At 40.5% G+C, this 23,717-nt stretch overlaps 1 protein-coding gene across 3 annotated transcripts; it reads right to left on the bottom strand.

Annotated features, from left to right (window-relative positions):
* Nucleotides 1-1,232: 1,232 nt before the first annotated feature.
* LOC117507943 (phosphatidylinositol 5-phosphate 4-kinase type-2 gamma-like) lies at nt 1,233-22,592 on the bottom strand. 3 transcript variants are annotated; one of them, XM_034167697.1, is made up of 9 exons: nt 22,313-22,592; nt 22,138-22,235; nt 20,510-20,606; nt 19,266-19,398; nt 12,121-12,267; nt 8,036-8,149; nt 1,787-2,030; nt 1,542-1,645; nt 1,233-1,391 (listed from the first exon to the last, which is right to left on the bottom strand). In XM_034167697.1, exons 2-9 carry the CDS (start codon nt 22,187-22,189, stop codon nt 1,311-1,313), a joined length of 972 nt encoding a protein of 323 aa, XP_034023588.1. In that variant the 5' UTR covers nt 22,190-22,235; nt 22,313-22,592; the 3' UTR covers nt 1,233-1,310. The 3 variants fall into 3 exon arrangements, with proteins under 3 accessions (XP_034023588.1, XP_034023586.1, XP_034023587.1); XM_034167695.1 differs by having other exon boundaries at nt 19,266-19,415; nt 22,313-22,590; XM_034167696.1 differs by lacking the exon at nt 1,233-1,391 and having other exon boundaries at nt 1,582-1,695; nt 19,266-19,415; nt 22,313-22,591.
* Between the last annotated feature and the right edge of the window lie 1,125 nt (nt 22,593-23,717).

Genomic DNA, 23,717 nt, shown 5'->3' with positions numbered 1-23,717 from the left:
CTGATAACACAGAGCATGGGCTGTTACATAGGGTGTAATTAGGTCGGCTAGGTAGGAGATGCTAGTCCGCAAATAATTTTACAAGTTAATAATAACACCTTAAAATCAGATGTCACGGAGACAGGAAGCCAGTGAATGGAGGACAAAATTGGTGTAATGTGGTCAGATTTTCTGCTTCGTTTTGCTTCTTGGCAGCAGCATTTTGAACCAATTGGAGACCGCTAATGCTGGACTGCGGTAAACCAGTGAACAGGACATTGCAATAACCCAATCTAGAAGAGACCAATGCAGAGTCTCTGCATCACCCTTAGACAGGATGGATAAATCCTTGCTATGTTACGAAGATGGCAGAAAGCAGTCCTAGTGATTTCTCTAATGTGTACGTCAAAGGACAGTGTGGGATCAAAAATTACCCTGAGGTTCCTCACTTTGTCAGTGTGATGTATGATGCACAAGTCTAGGTTAAGCACTGTGTGCTCTGCGCCTGCTGGTCAAGCTGATGTCTATGTCTCGCAGGACCAAGTACCATCATTTGACTCTTCTCCAAATTTAAAAGTAAGAAATTGCTCAACATCCAGCTTTTCACTGAAGCAAAGCAATCCTCTAAAGTCTTGATGTGTATGAGCTTACCAGCAGTTATCAGCATGTACAACTGAGTGTCATCAGCGTAACAGTGAAAAGCAATCCCATTGCATGGCAGTATCTGCCCAAGGGGTGCTATATAAAAGGAGAAAAGCAGAGAGCCTAAAACGGACCCCTGTGGAACAAGGTTTGAGGTGATGTTATTGTACAGGACACAGTGAGAGCAACTGGTTAGGTAGAATGTCAACCACACATATGTATATTCACACACACACACCGATGTCAAGGTGCTGCCATGCAAGAAGGTGCTCACTACACACCGGGAGCAACTTGGCAATTAAGGACCTTGCCCAAGGGCCCTTAGTGATTTTCCAACCAGACAGGGGTTTGAAACGAGGATCCTCTGGTCTCAAGCCCAACGCTTAACCACTAGACATCACCTCCCCAAAGACCAAAGTCCACATCAACATGAGATACTTACAGCACTACTAACGATAAGGTAAAAACTGTTCACTTTGATGCTGTGATGGTCATCTTAATGATATATTATCAGCAGTCTACATTTTCATTCTTTGATTATGAATCCTTTACTCACAATAAATGCACATTCAACCTGCAGTCTGAAATCACATGCAGGGATAGTAGCCACATAAATCACTACAAAAAAAGGAATAAAATTGTGTTTCTCTGTTGACAGCAAAAAGCCTTCTGCATCCTGAACCACTGAACTAAGCAAAGATCTTAGGGATAAAGTCTCTGAACCGTTTTGTGTATTGCTCAGGGTGAGTTGTTGAGATTTCCACCCCTGCCTGCAAAACACACACGTAGAGTGGATTAGAAAAGAGTCAACAGAAAGTGAAAGCAGCCTTTAGAGTCTGCACAATATGAGGATATATTGATTTTTATTTTAAGGGGACAAGGAAATTAAAGAATATTTGTGCTAACCAGTCCCTTCTCACCCCATGTTTGACAGGCTTTGCAGCGTGAGCAGCTTTCTTCTTGGTGTCATAATGCATCAGCACATCAGTCAGACCCATAAAATACACCTCCCTCTGGGGTGCACCTACATAAGAGCAGCTGTTATTCATATTATTTTTAGTGAGTGATTGGAAGCTGTTGAGATTTCTGTGCTACAATCTCACATCAGGAGACACAAAGCTCCATTACTAAAGCTCATAAAGATGCCTTTACTGTCACAACTTACCTACGGTGCTCTGAATGGCATATACATCGACGTAAGGATCAAACTCTCCAGGGCCCATGGGCTTAAATGAGTTAATGTATCCAGCGATCCCTTCAGGTGAGAGGGAACCCGGATTAAGAGCCAGACTGTTCTCATCCTCCTCACAGGATGACTCCATTTCCTCCTCCTCCTCCTTTTCTGCCCGTTCCACATCATGAATACCCAGCAGGAGACTGTAGTCCATGATCCGCATTCGTACCAGAAACTGCAAAAAGAGAGAGAAAACTGGAAATATCTATCCATAGGAAGACCAAAAAGAAAAGGGAAAAAGAAAAAAGACTTTATAATATTATTGTAATTCATTTCATCTTTATCCCAGTGTGGTTTGGATACTTGATGGCCATATGCTATGACTGAAAGGTTTCACTAGTTTTGTAGTCCTCCAAATTGGTCTTTATCTTGAGATCGTCTTTATTTAATATAACCTTTTATTGATTATTTAATTATTTATTTAGGTTAGTCTCATTGAGATCGAGATCTCTTTTACAAGGGAGACCTGGACAATTACAAAGGTCCCAATCCACCTAACCTGTATGTCTTTAGATGTGGGAGGAAACTGGAGCACACAGAGGAAACCCATGGGGAGAACATACAAACTCCACACAGAAAGGCCACAGGTGGGAATTGATTCCATGGCCTTCTTGCTGTGAGGCAACAGTGCTAACCACTAATCCACTATGCTGTCTTGACACCAGGTTTTGAAGTGACACCAGTTTTGTCTCAAATTTGATGTGGCCTTGTCTTGGTCTTGGATATCGATGAGTTGATTTATGATATTATTTGAAGATCAGTCAAGACTACAGTAGCAGGAATATCACTAAATTACCTGCAGTTAGGCCACTGAATGGTTGACCTCTTTGGATTAGGTATCTTACATTACTTCAAAAAAATGAAAAGTTGTTCAGACCTGTTTTGAAAGGGTGCTATTTCACTGGGCGGTAACTGTTGGAGAGCAGTTGGAGATGTGAATTAGTGACCAAACACACGAACAAACAATTTCAGAGTTGATCTCTCACTGATGTGGCCAATCACAGCTCAAATAATGATGTGTATCCGCACAAAGTGTTAAGATCTTATTATCCTGCTATTATCCATGTGAATGTGTGTGTTGTCATTTTGGCTGCTCCCATCTCAGGATGGGGTCACCACAGTGGATACAGCCAGATCCACATTGGTAATTGGCACAAGTTTTACACCGGATGCCCTTCCTGACGCAACTCCAGTTTTATCTGGAGAAACACACATAGCCGCTGGTGTTCCAAAGAGTTCTCCCATCCAAGTACTTACCAGATGATACACTGCTTAGCTTCTGAGATCTGATGGGATCAGGCTTACACAGAACAGACCAGCTGCCTATTATCCATGTGAATAGACTGTGGAAATTCCCCTGACTGTACCCAGTAATGACAAAATGAAATAAAGTACATTTTAAAATAACAATAAATTACAAAAAAAATTAATAATAATAATAATAATAATAAAGCCTAGTAGTGTAACAGAGATGGAGGGGGGCACTGGGATGACAGTGTGTACAGCACACTCACTGACTTTCAGGATGATCTCCCCGCTGGATGTACTGTCCTCTCTTTCATGTCCAGTATATAATCCCCTGCTCATATGATCCTTTTTCTCCTTGGCTCTGAGATCCGTGTGCAGTACTCTCCCATGCACCGGACTAGCCTCTTCTCTGTGAAGCAGCAATGTCCAGCAGCACTTCGGGGGTGTATGTCCTTGATTTGATTTGAATTATTCACAATAACATTGTGAGTCCTTTTGGGTGTTTCCTTGTTTTTTCACTGGGGGTCCCCACAGCAGATCCAACATGCATTTGGCACAGATACATCCACCTTCGTCCTCCTCCATTTTGACACTGATGGACAGATGTCATCATGTTTCCATGGCACAGCATTTAGCCAACAGATTTTCCCATGTTAAGGACACGTGTGCTGTGTTTCTGTGTAGGCTCTCAATTGTCCAGGTGGTTTCCATAGTAGAGAAGCTTGAATCTTTGACTGGACTGGGTTGCTTGACACGAGGACATTTCGCTTCAAATCACAGAAGCTTCCTCAGCTAAAATTCTTGCTCTGGTGGTCTGACTTCTGTCTTGACTCTTGTAGAGAAGAATAATCAAGAAGTCACAAAAGCTGGAGTTTTGAACCTAACCAGACCCCTCCTACCGAGAGGCACACTGCTATAGGCTAGTGACTAAACAATAGCTCTAATTGGCACCTATTGTGCTCTAGTTAGCACCCTCCTAATGACAGGGCAGCTGTCCCTCTCCTGATGGCTCCCTTGATGACTCTGCTGATGATGTGAATGACTCGTTACCATGAACAAAAGACTGAAACTGCTTAGATCTGAGTACCCCATTGTAAACAGGGGATAAAGCGTGTCTCAGACCCCCTCCCCAGTTAAGGCTGGGTTTCAAACATTTCACAAAGAATGCCTCCTTGACCCCTCTCTCAAACCATTTCTTCTCTCTGGCTAATATTTTAACTTCCTTGTCCTCAAACGTGTGGTTAGTGTCTTTAAGGTGGAGATGAACTGCAGACTGAGGTCCACTGGCGCCCTCTTCAAGACTTCAAGTCTTCAAGACTTGAAGTCCCAGAGAACAAAGAGACCAGATAGACAGAAGACAGAGACAAGAAGAAGAGGAGTGTCTCTCCCTTATTTAGCAGGAGTAGGGGAAAAACTACAGAGGATCTTCAGACAGCACAAAATCCCAGTTTACTTTAAACCGGTTAACACCTTGAGACAGAAATTAGCTCACCCTAAGGACAGGATCCCTAGTTACAAACAGAGCAATGTAGTGTACTCTATCAGATGTCAGGAAAACTGTAACAAACACTACATAGGTGAGACTAAGCAACAATTTACACAAAAGGCTATACCAGCACAGCAGAGAGGGCGCCAGTCCAGTCCCAGTCCAGTCGAAGATTGGCTCTACTATGTGTACTGTGGAAGCGCTGGATTTGAGCAGAGTGTGCCATTTAATGGAAGCCTGACATCATATTTCTTCAGTGGTTGTGCATTGTCCTCCCAATGAACACATCAAACAAGTCCAGGACACATGCTCAGAGAGGGAGAGAGGTAGAGGGACAGAGAGAGTGCTCCATATAAAAAAAAAGACTAAAAATGACACAGCACTGTGTGCTAGGCACCTGCAGAATTGTGTTCCTCAATAAAAAAGAAGACAAAAAAAATAAAAGAACATTAAATGTATAACTCTAGAAAACTTGAACGGGAGTCTTGGTGTCTGCTGCAACTGCGGCAGCAGCTGTCATTTCCATAAGGGACTGTTCTTCTCCGATCATATCCGCCATTTTGGCGTGCTCCCCAGCAGCTTGAGTGTGTAGTTCCACCCCCCCCCCCCCCCCCCCCACACACACACACACATGAATCTCTCACTTTAGGAGTCCCAGCAAGTACATTCAGAAAGTTGCACAACACCAGCAACGGCTCTAGGAGCATACTGGGAGCAGCCTTGTTGCCTGCCCAACTTTGAACAGGTCAAAATCCAGGCATGATGCTGGCGACGCCCCGCGAGTGAAGCGAGGGAAGAGTGCCACCCAGCAAACATCACACAAAATCAAGAAATTTCCCTCGCAATTGCCCTTCACAGGCTGTCACAGCCCAGTGAGATAGTCCGCAAACCATCATATTCATTCAAAAGTGAACTTAATTCTGTAAAACACAGAAAATTCTGTTGTTCAGACTGTTAATAATTGTTATTAAGTGTTCTGAATATTTTCCACATAATTATAATATATTACTTCTATCATTATTTTGTACTGAGAGTTCACATGCTTGAATATATTTTGGGTAATTATTTTTTGTTCTATTTTGTATATTTAGTTGTATATGTACTTAGCAAGGTTAGCACCGTTTCCTCACAGCGATAATCTCGATACACTCTTAAATTGTCAGGACAATGTATTTAGTTCATGGACTTGAATCAAAGTTTTTTGTGGTGGTGTCAGGTTTTTGTTTTTTCCAGCTTTTTTGGATTCAAATTCTTTTTCAGATAATTTTCACAGAACACTGCTTATCTCTGCTATGCACAATTTGTCATTGCTTTTTGGCACTTGGTTTCCAAGTGATAACAGGCATAAAATTGGAATCTCAATTCAATTTTGGTGGTGTAGTTAAATCCCAAAGAGATAAATGAGAGTGACTGAGGCACTTTTGATTGAGATATAATGCAAAATGTACACCAAATGGGCTTTTCAATATTAAATTCAAATGTCCACAAAATCCGCAATCCTGATCAGATCTGGATTAAACTTTGTCAGGCAGTAGTGAGTGCCAATCTGCACCTCACATTCACATATGAGAGTGATTGGGGCACATTTGATTAAGATATAATTTCAAATATACATAAAATATATAAACATATATAACATATATACAACCCCAATTCCAATGAAGTTGGGATGTTGTGTAAAATGGAAATAAAAACAGAATACAATGATATGCAAATCCTCTTCAACCTCTATTCAACTGAATACACAACAAAGCTGGGACGGGGCAACAAAAGACTGGGAAAGTTGATGAATGCTCAAAGAACACCTAATTGGAAACATTTGAGTGTCATGATTGGGTATAAAAGGAGCATCCCCAAAAGGCTCAGCCGTTCACAAGCAAATATAGGGCGAGGATCACCACTTTGTGAACAACTGCGTGAAAAAATAGTCCAACAGTTTAAGAACAATGTTTCTCAATGTTCAATTGCAAGGAATTTAGAGATTCCATCATCTACAGTCCATAATATAATCAGAAGAGAATCTGGAGAACTTTCTGCACGTAAGCGGCAAGGACAAAAACCAACACTGAATGCCCGTGACCTTCTATCCCTCAGGCGGCATTGCATTAAAAACCAACATCATTGTGTAAAGGATCTTACCGTGTGGGCTCAGGAACACTTCAGAAACCCTTTGTCAGTTAACACATTTCGACGCTACATCTACAAGTGCAAGTTAAAACTCTACCATGCAAAACGAAAGCCATACATCAACAACATCCAGAAACACTTCTGCCTTCTCTGGGCCTGAGCTCATTTGAAATGGACAGATGCAAAGTGGAAAAGTGTGCTGTGGTCTGATGAGTCCACATTTCAAATTGTTTTCGGAAATCATGGACATCATGTCCGCCGCACAAAAGAGGAAAAAGACCATCCAGATTGTTACCAGTGCAAAGTTCAAAAGCCAGCATCTGTGATGGTATGGGGGTGTGTTAGTGCCCATAGCATGGGCAACTTACACATCTGTGATGGCACCATTAACGCTGAAAGGTGCATCCAGGTTTTGGAGCAACACATGCTGCCATCCAAGCAATGTCTTTTTCAGGGACGTCCCTGCTTATTTCAGCAAGACAATGCCAAGCCACATTCTGCACGTGTTACAACAGCGTGGCTTCGTAGTAAAAGAATACGGGTACTAGACTGGCCTGCCTGCAGTCCAGACCTGTCGCCCACTGAAAATGTGTGGCACATTATGAAGTGCAAAATACAACAACGGAGACCCCGGACTGTTGAACAACTGAAGTCATACATTAAGGAAGAATGGGAAAAAAATTCCACCTACAAAGCTTCAACAATTAGTGTCCTCAGTTCCAAAACGCTTATTCAGTGTTGTTAGAAGGAAAGGTGATGTAACACAGTGGTAAACATACCACTGTCCCAGCTTTTTTGAAACGTGTTGCAGGCATCCATTTCAAAATGAGCAAATATTTGCACAAAAACAATAAAGTTTATCAGTTTGAACATTAAATATCTTGTCTTTGTGGTGTATTCAACTGAATATAGGTTGAAGAGGATTTGTAAATCATTGTATTCTGTTTTATTTACATTTCACACAACGTCCCAACTTCTTTGGAATTGGGGTTGTACATTAATTCCAAGATTTTTGCTGACTTTGACCTATGACCTTGAGAATTTAATCAGTTCTTGCCTATCAGGATATGAATCTTCTGTAAAAATTTCATAACGCTATATAAAAAATTGTGGGTTTCAGGCTGTTCACAAACAAACAGGTGAAAACAAAATCTACATATAATGGGCACTTCCCTTGGATAAGACTGATGATTCTACTAATTTACATAAACAATAGATAAAAACATTCTGAGTAATATTGTTAACAAATGGACAGATGCAGGTGATTATTATAACCTTAGTCGCATTGTTATTGACAAGACAGGCAGACAGCTTTTTACCTCAGTATCTCTGATGAGCTTGTCCATAAACTTTTTCTTCTCCGCATCACTCACATAAACTTTTTGCATGCTATTTTTGAAGTCATTGTCCTTATAAGTTGGCAGGTCTTTCACCTGAGAAGGCATAGTAAAGGTTAACAAAAGTACTTTTAGGCTGAGATTACTGGATAACGTCTTTTATTTTCTTTTTTAAAACATGCATGCAAATCTTAGAAAAATGATCCACAATAGTAAGGGCCCCTTTACACATAGTACAAATGTGGTCGAATTGTGCACGAAGCAGGAAACGTATGCAATTTGTGTAAAATCGGAGCTGCCTCTAACGCCTCGTACAGCTGTCAATACAACTATTTGCCAGTGGCTGAAAGACAGAGTGCCCTGTGAGAGCCCATTCAATCCCTCTCATGGCAGGTGTCGGCCAAATTCCAGCTGACACACACGGACATTCAACACGGCTCACTTGACACTTAGAAAATGTGTGGCCATTCGCGCTGTTAACTCGAAAACAATCAGCAGACGATCACTTTCAAACGATGTGAAATTTGTCTAAATGCCCTCATGAGTGCGGCGTTGCAAAAAGTAGCGCACATGTGGTGCACGTGTCCCCCCCCCCACTCCCCCTACACATGTGGCGGGGGGGCGCACACAACACAGGAGGTGTCTCCCAGCTGCTGACCAGAGACACAAATGACTGCTTAGTTCACAGGCCATGTCACAGTACAAACACAGAGACCACAGCCAGGACAGGTATATTAATACAATAACATGCTTATGGAGGGCGGTATGCATTTTCAGAGGCCCGACGTCCATGCCCAGTCACCCAAAATGGCCGATATTTGCTGCGAATATCGGTCATTTTGGGCGACTGGGCATGGACGTCGGGCCTCTGAAAATGCATACTGCACAACAACGCATGTTATTTGCATTATTATCACTTACTGAGATATACAACACGTGGAATCACATTAACAGTTTTTCAAAACGCACGACACCCAGCAAACGCATACATAAAAAGTTGGCTCTGTTTAACTTTTGTCGTGTTGGCTGGTACCGCGCTGCTCTCCAAATTCGCCAGTGCATCTTCATCAAGCTGGCTGCTTTGGCTGCTGTTCATTGTCGGACTATCCATGAGAAAATTTCCTGATTTTTGGAAATTTTTCCTGATTCTCTCCCCTCAGCCCCAACCAGTCCCAGCAGAAGACTGCCCCTCCCTGAGCCTGGTTCTGCTGGAGGTTTCTTCCTATTAAAAGGGAGTTTTTCCTTCCCACTGTCGCCAAGTGCTTGCTCACAGGGGGTCGTTTTGACCGTTGGGGTTTTTCTGTAATTATTGTATGGCTTTTGCCTTATAATATAAAGCGCCTTGGGGCAACTGTTTGTTGTGATTTGGTGCTATATAAATAAAATTGATTTGATTTTGATTTGATTTGAAAATCATCTGTAATATCCATATTGGGACCAACACACACTTCTCGCCTTTTCATATTTTCGTCTGCGGACAGTTCTTGGGCTGTGCCCTATGACGTCATCAGTTTATGCACAGCGGGCGGGTATTGGGATACCTGCCATTACTGTGGGCAGGTATAGCTAGGTAGCGTAAATGTTAATCTATGCTACCGGCCCAGCAACGCCTCAGTAAGTGATAATAATAATAATAAGTACTACAGTACCTACATACACAATGACATAACAAATAACTAAAAAAAAAAGATCACATAACAAAGAGTGACACAGTGTGTGCGCTGAACTGACAGGGGGTGTGTCCACCGACAGCTGCAGGTGTTGAGATCTCTGGTTCTGGACGTCATGACTGGGGGACACGTACCGTGTTTGGATGGACATGGACTTACAACTGTCCACTGTGACGCGCGTGTGCCTGCTTGTTGTCCTCACGTGGACATACATAAAAACATATATCACTGTTGCGACGGGCTGCAGCGAGCGAGCGCACGGCGTCCACATTGACAGGCTGCCCCAGGTGAAACGGACGGTCAGATCATAACACACAGTGGGCGATCTGAATGTCACGTCACCCATGTGAGCTCTGTTCCACATGATGCAGTGTCTGTCCTGCGGCACGCTGTCCACAGGACACACGTCAGGCCGCACACGTGTGTGGGGCCCAGCTGGACACGACAGGCCAGTAGATGTGGACATAAGAGCACACTGCTCCATTTATGTCACTTCATGACTTTACGTCTGTGACCATAGGTCATCTACAGAGGAACAGACGGCCCATACTTGTATTGTTCGCTCGATAAGAGGAATTCAGTAAAATGCAGTGTTGTTTTTATGGTGTGTGGTTTTATTTTTTTTAAATACGTCTATCTCCTTGTTGAGTTCAGGCATTTTTCCACACCTCTTATAGGACAGTGATGGTAGCACAGTGGTAAAGTTTCTGGCTGGCAATCTAAGCTTTTGTAAATTGCAGATTCGAATCCCGTGGGTGGCATATTTTTTTTTTTTCACAGCAGCTACGCGATGTGGTCACACATGCTCCAGCTGCTCACATTCTCTTCCTGCTGCGATGGTTTTGTGCATGAAACCATTGCAGCAGGATCGTTCATGCCTGCCCTACGTGTTCCTCCCGACATCAGCTCAATGTTTTCATGGTTCATTTATACGAGCTGTTTCGCCATGATTCACCCTGATTTGTACTTATTCATACTATGTATGAAGGGGCCCTAAGCAGTGTCTCAATGAGACATCACAAATAAATTTTACAAATTTATGCAATCCTGGCATATACATATTGTGTATATATAAGTTTGTAAATTTTGTAAAAACAGTAAGTGTTTATCAGCAGGGGTGGTGGCCAAGTGGTTAATGAGCTTGGTTTCAGTGCAGAAGGTTCCGGGTTCAAATCCCACCCCTGCCACATTTCTCCATGTAACGTGGAGTTGCGTCAGGAAGGGCATCCAGCGTAAAACCTGTGACAATTCAACATGCAGATCCACCTTGGATTTGCTGTGGTGACTCCGAGTGCAAACAAGGGAGCAGCCAAAGGGACTTACTAGTAAGTGTTTATCAAATAAATAAAATCAAATTAAATCTAGTAACAAAGTACACAGCAATATGAGTCTTTGACTCGGATGTTTCCAGATTATAGATAAGCACATACCCACACGTACCACAAAAAGTTCTGTTTTGCAACAGCAGACTTTTTTAAATGGCTCCTGATTAGTATGTGTAAAATGCCACAGGCCCTTGGATGGCGCTACCACTTTCATGCATGTCCACTATTTGCTTAGAATTTTCCCAGAAAGTTGTTCTTCGGTTACTAGGCTCCAGCTCCATGTTGAGGTAGTGTAGTGTCATCCGTTTGCACCGCATGGCTCTTGAGCATTCCTTACGGATTGTGCATACTTCTTTTTGTCTACTATATACTATGCTAGCATGCTTTTTTGGCTATAGGAATAGTGTCAGTGTCCATTGTAGGCCACCAAAATTGTTACCATACCAACAACAGAGTTTTCTGGGTAGAACGCAAATTGTAAAGTGTGAATCCTCTAGAGGACCTGGGAGGGGGCTGAATCTGGGACAAGGAGATGGTTAGGTGGACCATTACTTGGAACAGGATGGTTCTTCTCATTTTTTCTATATAGAGACTCTATTTCTCAAGAAACTGCCATGGAAGGGGGAAGGATAGTGTGGACACTCAGCAAGAGGTTTTCAGAAATATACTGCTGGGAGAAAGTGTGTGTGATCCTGATTAAGAATGCTTCAGTGCTATATTTGTTCTGCCACGTACTTATTAGAGTATTTCATACTACAATTATTACACTTGTTTAATGTGGTTAATGATGTGTCATTGGCAGTGTTTTCTTACATATCTCCTTTCACATATTCCTGACAACAATGAACCATTATGAAACTCTGAGAAATTTGGTCGATGCATCAAAAAGTTGTCCAGGACAAAACAAGAAAAAAGAAAAAACAAAACAAAACAAAAACAGAATAATGCAGAGATGTAAAATATCAGCCCAGCTACAGAAACACAGAAGTTTTGTATTTTGTGTTTTGTATTTAATGACAACTGTATAGCTCAATACCCACCTGAATTCTCAGTAAATCAAAGGACATTTTACCTTGAGGACATACTTTGTGTGAATGTGCAGTCTGTGGCTGAACACATTCCTCATAACCAGTAAATGAGTGTCCTCGCTCTCCACTGTGACTCTGTACATGGCCAGGAACTGAGGAAGCAACGTGCTGCCGTGGCAGGTGGCAATGTGCTGAAAGAGGAACAGTGGTGCAAGGACAAGAATGATCTATACACCAAAGCATCAATCCAAAAACACGGGGTGTATTTAACCCAAAGTGCTGCTTTTCTTTATATAGTATGAACAAATACATAAAAATAAGTCCCATATAAGCCCTGGGGGTGAATGTGGCTGGTGCTTATCCTCAGATTATATAGCAAGAAGCATATGAGAGTCTATGACTCCCACTGACATGACAACAGTCTGACACAGATTACTTCCCCAGTAAAGGACTGAGACAATGCAGATGAAGTGTTTTGCCCAAGGACAGTTTGTGTGCCTAGGAACTAAATCCAGGTCTACAATACTGGTAGCCCAAATCCTATCCCACTGAGCTACCTGCTGTCATATACAGTGCAACCCTATGATCACATCTGGACAGGCTCCCTAGCTCTTATTTTAATTTTTGATATTACAACAACTTTACTCAGTCTCCAGTGTTGTGTAATGTAATAAAACAATCTTCATAAGGGAAATTAAAAATTAAATGACATCTATATTATAATAGCCAAGTGGCCTCTGCATGTGCACGTGTGGCAGTTTCACAGAGAAAGTGGGGAGAGCTGACATTTGCAGTTTGGTATGCTTATGCATTTTGGGTCAAGGATGAACGCTGTGAAATGGAAAGTTGATAGGACTAATATTTTTGAAGAAATTAGTGATATTAGTTAACAACAGTGAACAATGGATATTGTGCTGTAAGGCACCATTTGAGTTTTGGGGTTTTAAATGTTGATATTGTGGTTCATGTTAGTTTAACAGTGTTGTTAGTGTTATTATTTATTGTGACGTTGTAGATCAATTGGTTTAGTCACTTTAGTTAAGTGTCATATTGCCGTTACCATAAGTGAGAAGGATTGTGGATTTGATGTCTTCTGCCACCTGTTTCTGTTTGTGGATGTGTGAAAATAAAAGCGCGCGTGCGTGCAATTTCAACCACAGACAAACTGGGGAGAGTTGACATTTGCCGTTTGGTATGCTTATGTATTTTGGGTCAAGGATGAACGTTGCCAAAATGAAAATTGATGGGACTAATATGCTAAGGACCCTGAACAGTATTTACATTGTGGATTCACATGCCAATCCAGCAGGGGGCAGTAAATCAGCTGTATATTAAAAGTGTGCGTGCGTGCATGATTTTATTAAGTTCAATGTAAGTACATTATATATTTGTAAATACGTTAAAAACACATGGATGTACAAGAAAGTGAAAACATTTATTTCCATTGTGGCCCATTTAAGAATCAAATGACAAAATAGAAGTAATAATAAAATAAATAGTAATAATAATAATAATAATAATAATGTTAATAGGGTGTGTATATGATAACGAGAACCTCAACAATTTAAAAATGCATTAAGTCAGTAAATTAAACTAATTACATAAATTAATGAAAATTACGTAATTAAAAAGAAATAAAAAGGTTGAGTTCTTTTTCTAAAAACTGCTGAGGTCTAACGTTCTAAACACATTCTGAATTCACATGCCATTACAACTCATTATAGAGACTGCATAATTTATTACCACCCTTGAAAAATGTCAGCTTCCTATTTTATAAACACTATCCAATCTAGAGTCCGCATATTGTCACGGGCAACATGCTAGTGTTATATATTATACAAATAATACACACATCTCATAATCTTGCATTATTTGCATGTACATTTCTTAACTTGTTGATAAGGTTGAGTGATTTTTAGAGAAATGCATTTCCATCAAAATGAGGCCAACATAGGCAGGTATTAATACACATGTGGAAAAGCATTAAAAAGAATATTCATATATTGACATATACTGTTCAAATACAACCAACCTGTGCAAACGCATCCTAAATTCCACACACAAGCATGTTTTGCACATTAGCATTTCAAAAGGTGACTGTTTGCTGTAATCTCACAAGCAATTTATGACTTGGTTATGAACATCATGGAGAATCCCTTTCTCAGTTGTATTTAATGCAAAAAAAATAAAAATAAAAATTAAGAATTGAACAGTCATAGACATTTCTTTCTCCCTTTTTTTCTCCCCCTTTTTCAAGATGATTATTCAACACAATTTATAACCCATCCACTTCCAGTGTCTCAGAAGCTTTAATATCGCTGGACGCAGAGAATGCTTTTGAGCGGGTGGAGTGGGGCTGCCTTTTTTATACCTTATACAAATTCAGTTTCTGTCATAAGTTTATCACCTGGTTAAATTGCTCTGTTCCTCTTCTAAAGCTTCAGTAAAAACAAATGACACTCATTCTGACTACTTTCCTCTCCACAGATCAACTAGGCAAGATTATCCTTTAAGCCCCTCGTTATTTGCTGTAACAATGGAGTCCTGTGCAAATATGCTTCGCTCTACCGCCCACATCATGTTACTAGTCAGTTTAAAAATTCTTTGACGCCAGTTTTTTCACTGTTTAGCATGTATCCACCATGATTGTGGGCGCTGGTTATTGATTCCATTAAATGTAGTGGCCTATATAGTATATTACATTCCATAAAAGTGTAAATACCCTGAATGAATTGGTGGCAAATATCAAATCCCAAAATACTGTAGTGCTAATCCTTGGGCAGCTTGGATTGCGACACCACACAGCCACACATCTTTATGATGTCATCAATAAAGTAAGAGAGGTCTACAGACTGAGCCTTGTGGATCCCCCTGATTAAGAGTGTTTCAGTGCAATGTTTGTCCTGAAGCCTCACTGGTAATGCTTCACTTTTTCCACGTTTTACTATGTTGCAGTCATTCAAAATGGAGTAAATTAATTTTTTCCTCAAAATTCTACTCACAACTTCTGAAAAAAAAAGTTTATTTTTGGAAATTGTTTGCAAATTTATCAAAAACAAAAATCGAAGAAATTACTTGGACGATAAGTATTCACACCCTTTGCCTCAATACTTTATTGATGACCTTTGGCAGCAATTATAGCCTCAGATCTTCTTGAATATGATTGCCACAAGCTTGGTGCACCTATCTTTGGGCAGTTTTTGTCCATTCCTCTTTGGAACACCTCTCAAGCTCCATCAGGTTGGATGGGGAGCGTTGGTGCACAGCCATTTTCACATCTCTTCAGAGATGTTCAATTGGATTCAGGTCTGGGCTCTGGCTGGGCCACTCAAGGACATTCACAGAGTTGTCTTGAAGCCACTCCTTTGATATCTTTGCTGTGTGCTTAGGGTCACTGTTCTGCTGAAAGATGAACAGTCATCCCACTCCTGAGGTCAAGAGCGCTCTGGAGCAGGTTTTCATCCAGGATGTCTCTGTACATTGCTGGATTCCCTCAATCCTGACTAGTCTCCCAGTTCCTGTCGCTGAAAAACATCCCCACAACATGATGTTGCCTGTTGTGAAAGTGTAATGACACGGACCCACAACAGGGGGCGCAAATGAACGGTCAATAGATGAGCCAAAAAGTAACAATTTAATGTTGTGAAGGTGCACAACGAATACACAGACAATCTCAGAATATGATAACAGTCAATCCACAAAGGTGACGTGTGGACAGGCTCGAGGATAGAAGACGTCTGTCCTGAGAAGAGCCGGAACCACACGATTTCCGCCGCCAACGAACCTGGTGAATACTGGAGCCGCCAAGTCCCGAATTCCCAGGTGATCACCGTCCCTGACTGTCGGATCTGTACTTGCCGGTGAAGAACAAAGACAGTCAAGTGTGGGTGTGTGTACACCCCGTAACAACAACGTGGGAATGCCACCTCCACCTCTCACTCAACATTCTGATGAGGTATGCAATGATCCCTCAGAGGAAAAGAGTGCCGTCCTGCACTCACTCAGCTTCCACAAAACAAGGGGACCGGTACGCCTGCAACACTCACAATATACAGATTATAAGGTAAACACAAATGGCTGAGGATATTACCTCCATAGAAGTACGATATCTCGGCGATGAGGTGGAGATGACGTCTGGGTTTTATGGAGTGAGATGATGAAGAATGAGTGACAGCTGTCAGGAAATAATGAGTGATAGCTGTCACTCCCGGCTGTGTCCGTGGCGGCAGCGCCCTCTCGTGCCTGAAGCCCGCACTTCAGGCAGGGCGCCCTCTGGTGGTGGGCCAGCAGTACCTCCTCTTCTGGTGGCCCACACAACAGTAGCCATCACCATGCTTCACTGTAGGGATGGCACCTGGTTTCCTCCAAACATAATGCCTGGCATTCACACCAAAGAGCTCAATCTTTGTCTCATCAGACCAGAGAATTTTGTTTCTCATGGTCTGAGTCCTTCAGGTGCCTTTTCGCAAACTCCAGGCGGGCTGCCACGTGCCTTTTACAAAGGAGTGGCTTCCGTCTGACGACTCTACCATACAGGCCTGAGTTGTGGATTGTTGCACTGACTAAGGCCCTTCTCCCCTGATCGCTCAGTGGATCCAAACTTCTTTCATTGGCCACTGTGCTCACTGGGATCTTCAAAGCAGCAGAAATGTTTCTGTACCCTTCCCCAGATTTGTGCCTCAAGACAATACTGTTTCAGGGGTCTACAGACAATTCCTTTGACTTCATGCTTGGTTTGTGCTCTGACATGCACTGTCAACTGTGGGACCTTATACTGTATGTACAGTAGACAGGTGTGTGTCTTTCCAAATCATGTCCAATCAACTGAATTTGCCCCAGGTGGACTCGAATTAACCTGAGCTCAATTTTGAGCTTCATGGCAAAGGCTGTGAATACTTGTGTACATGAGATTTCATATATATATATATATATATATATATATATATATATATATATATATATATATATATATGGATGGATGAGATTTATTGTCATTGTCATTACATGAGTGCAACAACAACAAGATTACATCCACACTCCAATTACCAGAGACAAGATACAGCAATTAATATATATATAGTGAGGAAAATAAGTATTTGAACACCCTGCGATTTTGCAAGTTCTCCCACTTAGAAATCATGGAGGGGTCTGAAATTTTCATGCATGTCCACTGTGACAGACATAATCTTAAAAAAAAATAAATAAAAAAAATAAAAATCCGGTAATCACAATGTATGATTTTTTTAAATAATTTATTTGTATTTTACTGCTGCAAATAAGTATTTGATCCCCTACCAACCAGCAAGAATTCAGGCTCACACAGACCTGTTAATTTTTCTTTAAGAAGCCCTCTTATTCTGCACTCTTTACCTGTATTAATTGCACCTGTTTGAACTTGTTACCTGTATAAAAGACAACTGTTCACACACTCAATCAATCACACTCCAACCTGTCCACCATAGCCAAGACCAAAAAGCTGTCTAAGGACACTAGGGACAAAACTGTAGACCTGCACAAGGCTGGGATGGACTACAGGACAACAGGCAAGCAGCTTGGTAGAAGACAACAACTGTTATGATTATTTATTAGAAAGTGGAAGAAACACAAGATGACTGTCAATCTCCTTCGGTCTGGGATTCCGTGCAAGATCTCACTTTGTGGGGTAAGGATGATTCTGAGAAAGCTCAGAACTACACAGGAGGACCTGGTCAATGACCTGAAGAGAGCTGGGACCACAGTCACAAAGATTACATTAGTAACACATGATGCTGTCATGGTTTAAAATCCTGCAGGGCAGCAAGGTCCCCCTGCTCAAGCCAGCACATGTCCAGGCCCGTTTGAAGTTCACCAGTGACCATCTGGATGATCCTGAGGAGGCATGGGAGAAGGTCGTGTAGTCAGATGAGACCAGAATAGAGCTTTTTGGAATCATCTCCACTTACCATGTTTAGAGGATGAGAACAACCCCAAGAAAACCATCCCAACCGTGAAGCATGGGGGTGGAAACATCATACTCTGTGGGTGCTCTTCTGCAAAGGGGACAGGACGACTGCACCGTATTGAAGAGAGGATGGATGGGGTCATGTATTGCGAGATTTTGGCAAACAACCTCCTTCCCTCAGTAAGAGCATTGAAGATGGGTCATGGCTGGGTCTTCCAGCATGACAATGACCCCAAACACACAGCCAGGGCAACTAAGGAGGGGCTCCATAAGAAGCATTTCAAGGTCCTGGAGTGACCTGGCCAGTCTCCAGACCTGAACTCAATAGAAAATCTTTGGAGGAAGCTTAAACTCCAAACCTGAAAGATATGGAGAAGATCTGTATGGAGGAGTGGACCAAAATCCCTGCTGCAGTGTGTGCAAACCTGGTGAAAAACTACAGGAAACGTTTGACCTCTGTAATTGCAAACAAAGGCTACTGTACCAAATATTTACATTGATTTTCACAGGTGTTCAAATACTTATTTGCAGCAGTAACATACAAATAAATTATTAAAAAATCATACATTGTGATTTCCAGATTTTTTTTTTTTTTTAGATTATGTTTCTCACAGTGGACATGGACCTAAGATGAAAATTTCAGACCCCTCCATGATTTCTAAGTGGGAGAATTTACAAAATCACAGGGTGTTCAAATACTCTGCAAAGATATGTGTATATATATATATATATATATATATATATATATATATATATATATAAATAAAAACTTTTTCACATTGTCATTATGGGGTATTGAATACTCAAAAAAAAAAAAAGACTCATTGGATGAACTCAATTTAATTATGTGCAAGATTTCCATCTAATAAATATATGTAGCCCCAACTCAAAAAAAAGCACATCCATTTAGTTGGGACTACATATAGAATTTTGAGGGGAAAAAATAAATTTCATCCATTTTGGAATAAAGCTGTATACTTTCCTAATGCACCAAACATGGGACAACAGATGTAGTGGTACAAGCCTTTGTGCTTTGTGCTGACCCACCTCAAAGGTTTCTATTTCACGTCATGCAACATGAAGATGGCTTATTGCCTTCTGCTACCAATTCAACAAATATCTGAAAAACGTAAATACTTCAGTACAGATTTTAAAAATATTATGTAACACCAGATTCATTAAAACAGATAAATTCAGAAATTAAGACACCAACCCCAGTAAAATTATTTCACATTATGCCAGAGGTACCTGGTGATACTCAGAGAGGATGCTATGGATTTCCTCAACTTCCTCACTGGAGATTTCTTTTACAACCAAACTTCGGTCAAATGTGGTCAGCAGCAGTCCGGCTGTCTGCCTCTCTTCATTTTTGACTGGAGGACTGCGGGTCACAGATACCTGTTTGTGAATGAGACCTGTAACATCATTTATGTCTACAAAATTAAAGTTTATACAGACTTTAAAATTATGCAGAGAAAAAGGAGAAAATGCAAAAGAATATCACTGAAAGTCATGAATTAGTTGATGTGTTACCTTAGTGGACTATGTATTTTCCAGTACATTTGAACAATGTAAATTTGATCTGTCACAGACTTCAAACATCCCTTTCCCCCAAGCACATGATTGTATAGTTGGGATTTAGTTGGCAAATTATTCCCAGCAAACAAAACCATTTCCTTTCTGCATTACATTACCATAGATTGAAAGCTCGGTATTCAATTGTACATCTTTACTTCTCTTTATTTTGTAAATGAATCCAGCAAGAGGTCCATTAATAAGGGTCAAAGGTCAAAACAATTATTTTAACAAGCATTTATGAGAAAAATATATAATTGGATCAAGAAACTTGGGGTCTCTGAGTAATTTAAGCCCAAAACCTACTGGTTACTTTGATCTGAGCAGTTGGTGAAGTTTATTTTTGGCTGTTATGATTTGTGCAGTAGATAAGTGAAATAATCTTTCAAACTGTGGTACAAGGCCCCAATTTGGTAAAATAAATAAATAATTATTTAAAATTATAAATATGTATCCTATAATGCTAAATTTGTGCAAAATTTCGTTATGCCTGCATAATGACAATAAAGATCTTGATTGATTGATTTAATTACAGGCTCTTCAAAACACACTTATATTGATTCATGGTGCAATTTAAGATTTTTTTTTTTTTAATTCCTGTATCTCTGCTAACTTGCATTGCTTTGTAGCGCGCGCGCACACACACACACACACACGGGACACTTCATAATGTGTGCTATGCTAATGTGTGCAGAGCTGATAACTTCTGAGCCACCTGGCACATGCAAATATTACACAAATCAATGCAAATGTAGATGGCCACATATCACTGGACACAAACAAGTCCAGTTTTTCTGAGTAAAGACATCACTTAAAATCTTGCATGCTATGTGTTTGTGTTTTCTTGATTCCTCCCTCACAGCATAAAACTGGCATTTTGTCATTTTTATTGATTTTCAAAGAATTCATATTCATACCTGGTAGTCTTGGTCCTTAATTCCAAAGCGCTCTCTGAGGTTTCTGAACACCTGCGGGCAGTACTCTTTGAATTTAAACTGTGCTGGAAGATTCTCTCTGGAGAGGAGAAAGCAAAGGATTTCAACAAAATGCAAATAACGCATTTTGATTTATTGCATTGTAATACAAATATTTAAATTTACTCTTTACACATTTGCCAAAGAATAGGCTGAACTTTAATGGAGACATCTTCTCTGTATTGGTGAAACGCTGCTCTTACACAGCACAAACATACTCCAAAGCAGGGATTCAAATGTCAGCATGTGTTCATCTAGATGAAAGGCAAATGTCCTCATTCAAATCACAAAACACTTATACAATGAACCACTGTGCTCACTGGAACCTGGAGCAGAAATGATTGATTAAAATTAGTGTTATAAAAATGTTTTTAATAATTTGGTTTTTTAAAGCTCTTCTGCAGAATGCAAGCATAGAATTTGGAATATTACAAACTGAAAATCATATCCTTGCTCATGTTTCAAATATAAAATTCAAACAATGACTGAATTTGGTTGGTCTATTTATCATTGCGCCACTTCGTGGGAGTAGCTGCCAAAAACACCTTGAGTAAAGTGTCACTTTGGCAACAGCACTTCCATTTAAAAGAAACAAACATATTTTACTGTCCTTCTGCACCTGTGTTTAAGTCTTTATCCGACCCGGATTCCTGAATGGATTAAAGGATTATTTTGAAGCCACAGGTTCTGGAGACTCAGTCCGTATAGAAGCTGGACTTCACACCAGAAGTGGCACAAAGCTCCACATTCACAGGTTATTATTATTATTGTTTTGTAACTGACCTACAGCCACCCACCCACTCGGCCCCACCACAAAAATCCATTAATAGAACTAAATTCTGTTTCCTTTGTTGGGTCCTGAAACCCGGTAATCCCAGTCACAGCGTGAATTTTGATTTATTCCATTCCCATCCTTGGTGTTCAGTATCTTGAACACGGCACAGCTCTGCACGTTACAGACTGACCACACTGCAAAAACTGTCACTCTCAAAATAAGGCAAATAATCCGAAATCTAGCCAATTGTCTTTTATTGAGAAAAAAAAATTGCCAGTGGGGTAAGAAAAATTTACTTGGTTAGAATTCTCAAAACTAGCAAAATGTCTAGGCACTGAATAATCAAAATGTGTCTTCAAACTAGACAGAATTCTTCTTTTAAGATTAGCCCCTGTCTTAAAATAAGGAAAACAATCTTGTTCCTTGAGATTAGCTGGAAAAAGTAAGATACATTTTCCCAAAATAAAACTTTTTTTTTCTTATGTAAAAAAAAAAAAAAAAAATGCTTGACAAGATTATTTTTTTATTTAAACAAAAATAAAGTCAAGTTTTCTTTAAACAAGTCTCTTTTTTTTTACTTTCTTAGATATCAGTTTGCAGTGTAGATTTAACCCTGTTTTAGTTAACGGGTGGTAGGAGTGGTGGCTGTAATTTTTCACTTTTCTGCTGGAAAAATGTCTGCAATCTTTGATAAACACATAAGAAATAAATCATCAGAAGGACAACCACACAAAGCAGGATGATGGTGCAGGATGATCTTCACAGAAAGCAGACAGATGTGAGCGGTGCACTGTACTTGTTGAAGAGGTGGTTGGTAACTTTGATCTTGGTGCTGGCTTTGAAGTCATCTGGAAGCAGTATTACAGGAACAGGCACCTGGCTCAGGTCATTCATCTGCAAATGATGCATGGACAGATAGCTAAATACACATATTTACACAGACCCACACATTTTAGACTGTGTATACCTACTGAATGATTGACTCCCCACATCAGCACACTCAGCACAGGTTTGCTTGCTCGGAAAACCTCCACTTTCTGCTGCACAAAATGTTTCTTCTTGGTCTTCCTTTTGGGAGCCAGAATATTCAGAGGGACTGAGGCGGTGCTGGGATACGACATGTCACTTAAACAGACACAGAGGAGTTTGTCCGTCTCATTTGCCTGTTTGTTGTCATGTGTGGCGAGTAAGCTGAGGTCTGCCTTCTCAGGCTGAGTGAAAACAATCCCATGCAGAGTCCTACACAAGCAGAGCTGCATTAAAGCTACAGTGTGTAGGACATAGAGGCGTTTATTAGCAGGAATGCAATACAGCATTCAAACGCATCTGTTCATTAACGTTTAAACCTCCAACACTTAATTGATGTGTTTTTATAAGCTTAGAATGAGCACTTTATATTTACATGAGAGTGGGCACCTTCATTCGCCATATTGTGGTTTCAAATCCCGCAAAATCTCAGACAATTCGCCACTCTGTGAGATGTCAACAACAGTGAGAAATGCACTGAGACAGTCAGATAACGTTGCAATTTAACTGCTGTACACAGATAATGGCATCAACATCACAAGGTAAAACTCTTTGTATAATTTGCCTAAAACTCTCGTTAATATGGCATCTTGGTTTTTAGACATTGTTATTGTGTTTGTTTTATGTAAACGTGCAAGAAGCTTAGGTTGTTTCTCCGTTATTACCTCCGCCAAGGAGGTTATGTTTTCGGTCTCATTTGTTTGTTTGTCTGTTTGTCAGCAGGATAACTCAAAAGGTTTTGAACGGATTTTGATGAGATTTTGTGGAGTGGTTGGAAATGACAAGAGGAACAAGTGATTAAATTTTAGTGGTGATCTGGATCATGATCTGGATCCAGGAATTTTTTAAAGGATTCTTCACCATTGCGGGATAGGGGGAATTTTGACATTCTAGTTTCTAACTCCACAAAAACAAGGCAGAAAGGCTTGAAAAAAAATTAGGGTGTAACATAGTCAAATGTTCTATCAAACAACAAAGTTTGGTGATGATCAGATCCGGATTCCGGATCTGGTGATCCAGAATATGCAAAAATATAGGGAAAATAGAAAATATGTCAGTGTGAGGTGACAAATGAAGCTAGAGATGCACAACTAACACCAAATTGTAGCTGAATCTGTACTGATTCAGTAAGGTGTCATCAGATTTGATGTAGCTTCAAATGTTATGGAGCTAGATCCAGAAGAAAACTGCCATTACCGAAAAATCGTTTTTATACAATAACTTTTTGAACTAATAAAGACATAAAAGTGATTCCAAGTTCTAGTGGTATGTTTTCATGGTCAAGGATGTCAAATATAAAGGAAAGAAAAGTGTATATATTATAGTTTTGGTTGTAACACTGAATTGTTG

Source organism: Thalassophryne amazonica, chromosome 3 (genome assembly GCF_902500255.1).
Source record: "Thalassophryne amazonica chromosome 3, fThaAma1.1, whole genome shotgun sequence".
Taxonomy (NCBI): domain Eukaryota; kingdom Metazoa; phylum Chordata; class Actinopteri; order Batrachoidiformes; family Batrachoididae; genus Thalassophryne; species Thalassophryne amazonica.
The sequence above is the reverse complement of the archived record's forward strand: the minus strand, read 5'-3'. Positions and strand labels throughout refer to the sequence as shown.

What these genes read in the sequence shown, in the direction of transcription:
- LOC117507943 (XM_034167695.1), bottom strand. Translation starts at nt 22,462, where the DNA reads ATGTCGTATCCCAGCACCGCCTCAGTCCCTCTGAATATTCTGGCTCCC. An exon ending in TCCTCTCTGAGTATCACCAG is followed by an intron (nt 12,268 to 19,265) that starts GTACCTCTGGCA and finishes TTCCTCTTTCAG; the next exon opens with CACATTGCCACCTGCCACGG. An exon ending in CAAAGCCTGTCAAACATGGG is followed by an intron (nt 1,392 to 1,541) that starts GTGAGAAGGGAC and finishes TGTGTTTTGCAG; the next exon opens with GCAGGGGTGGAAATCTCAAC.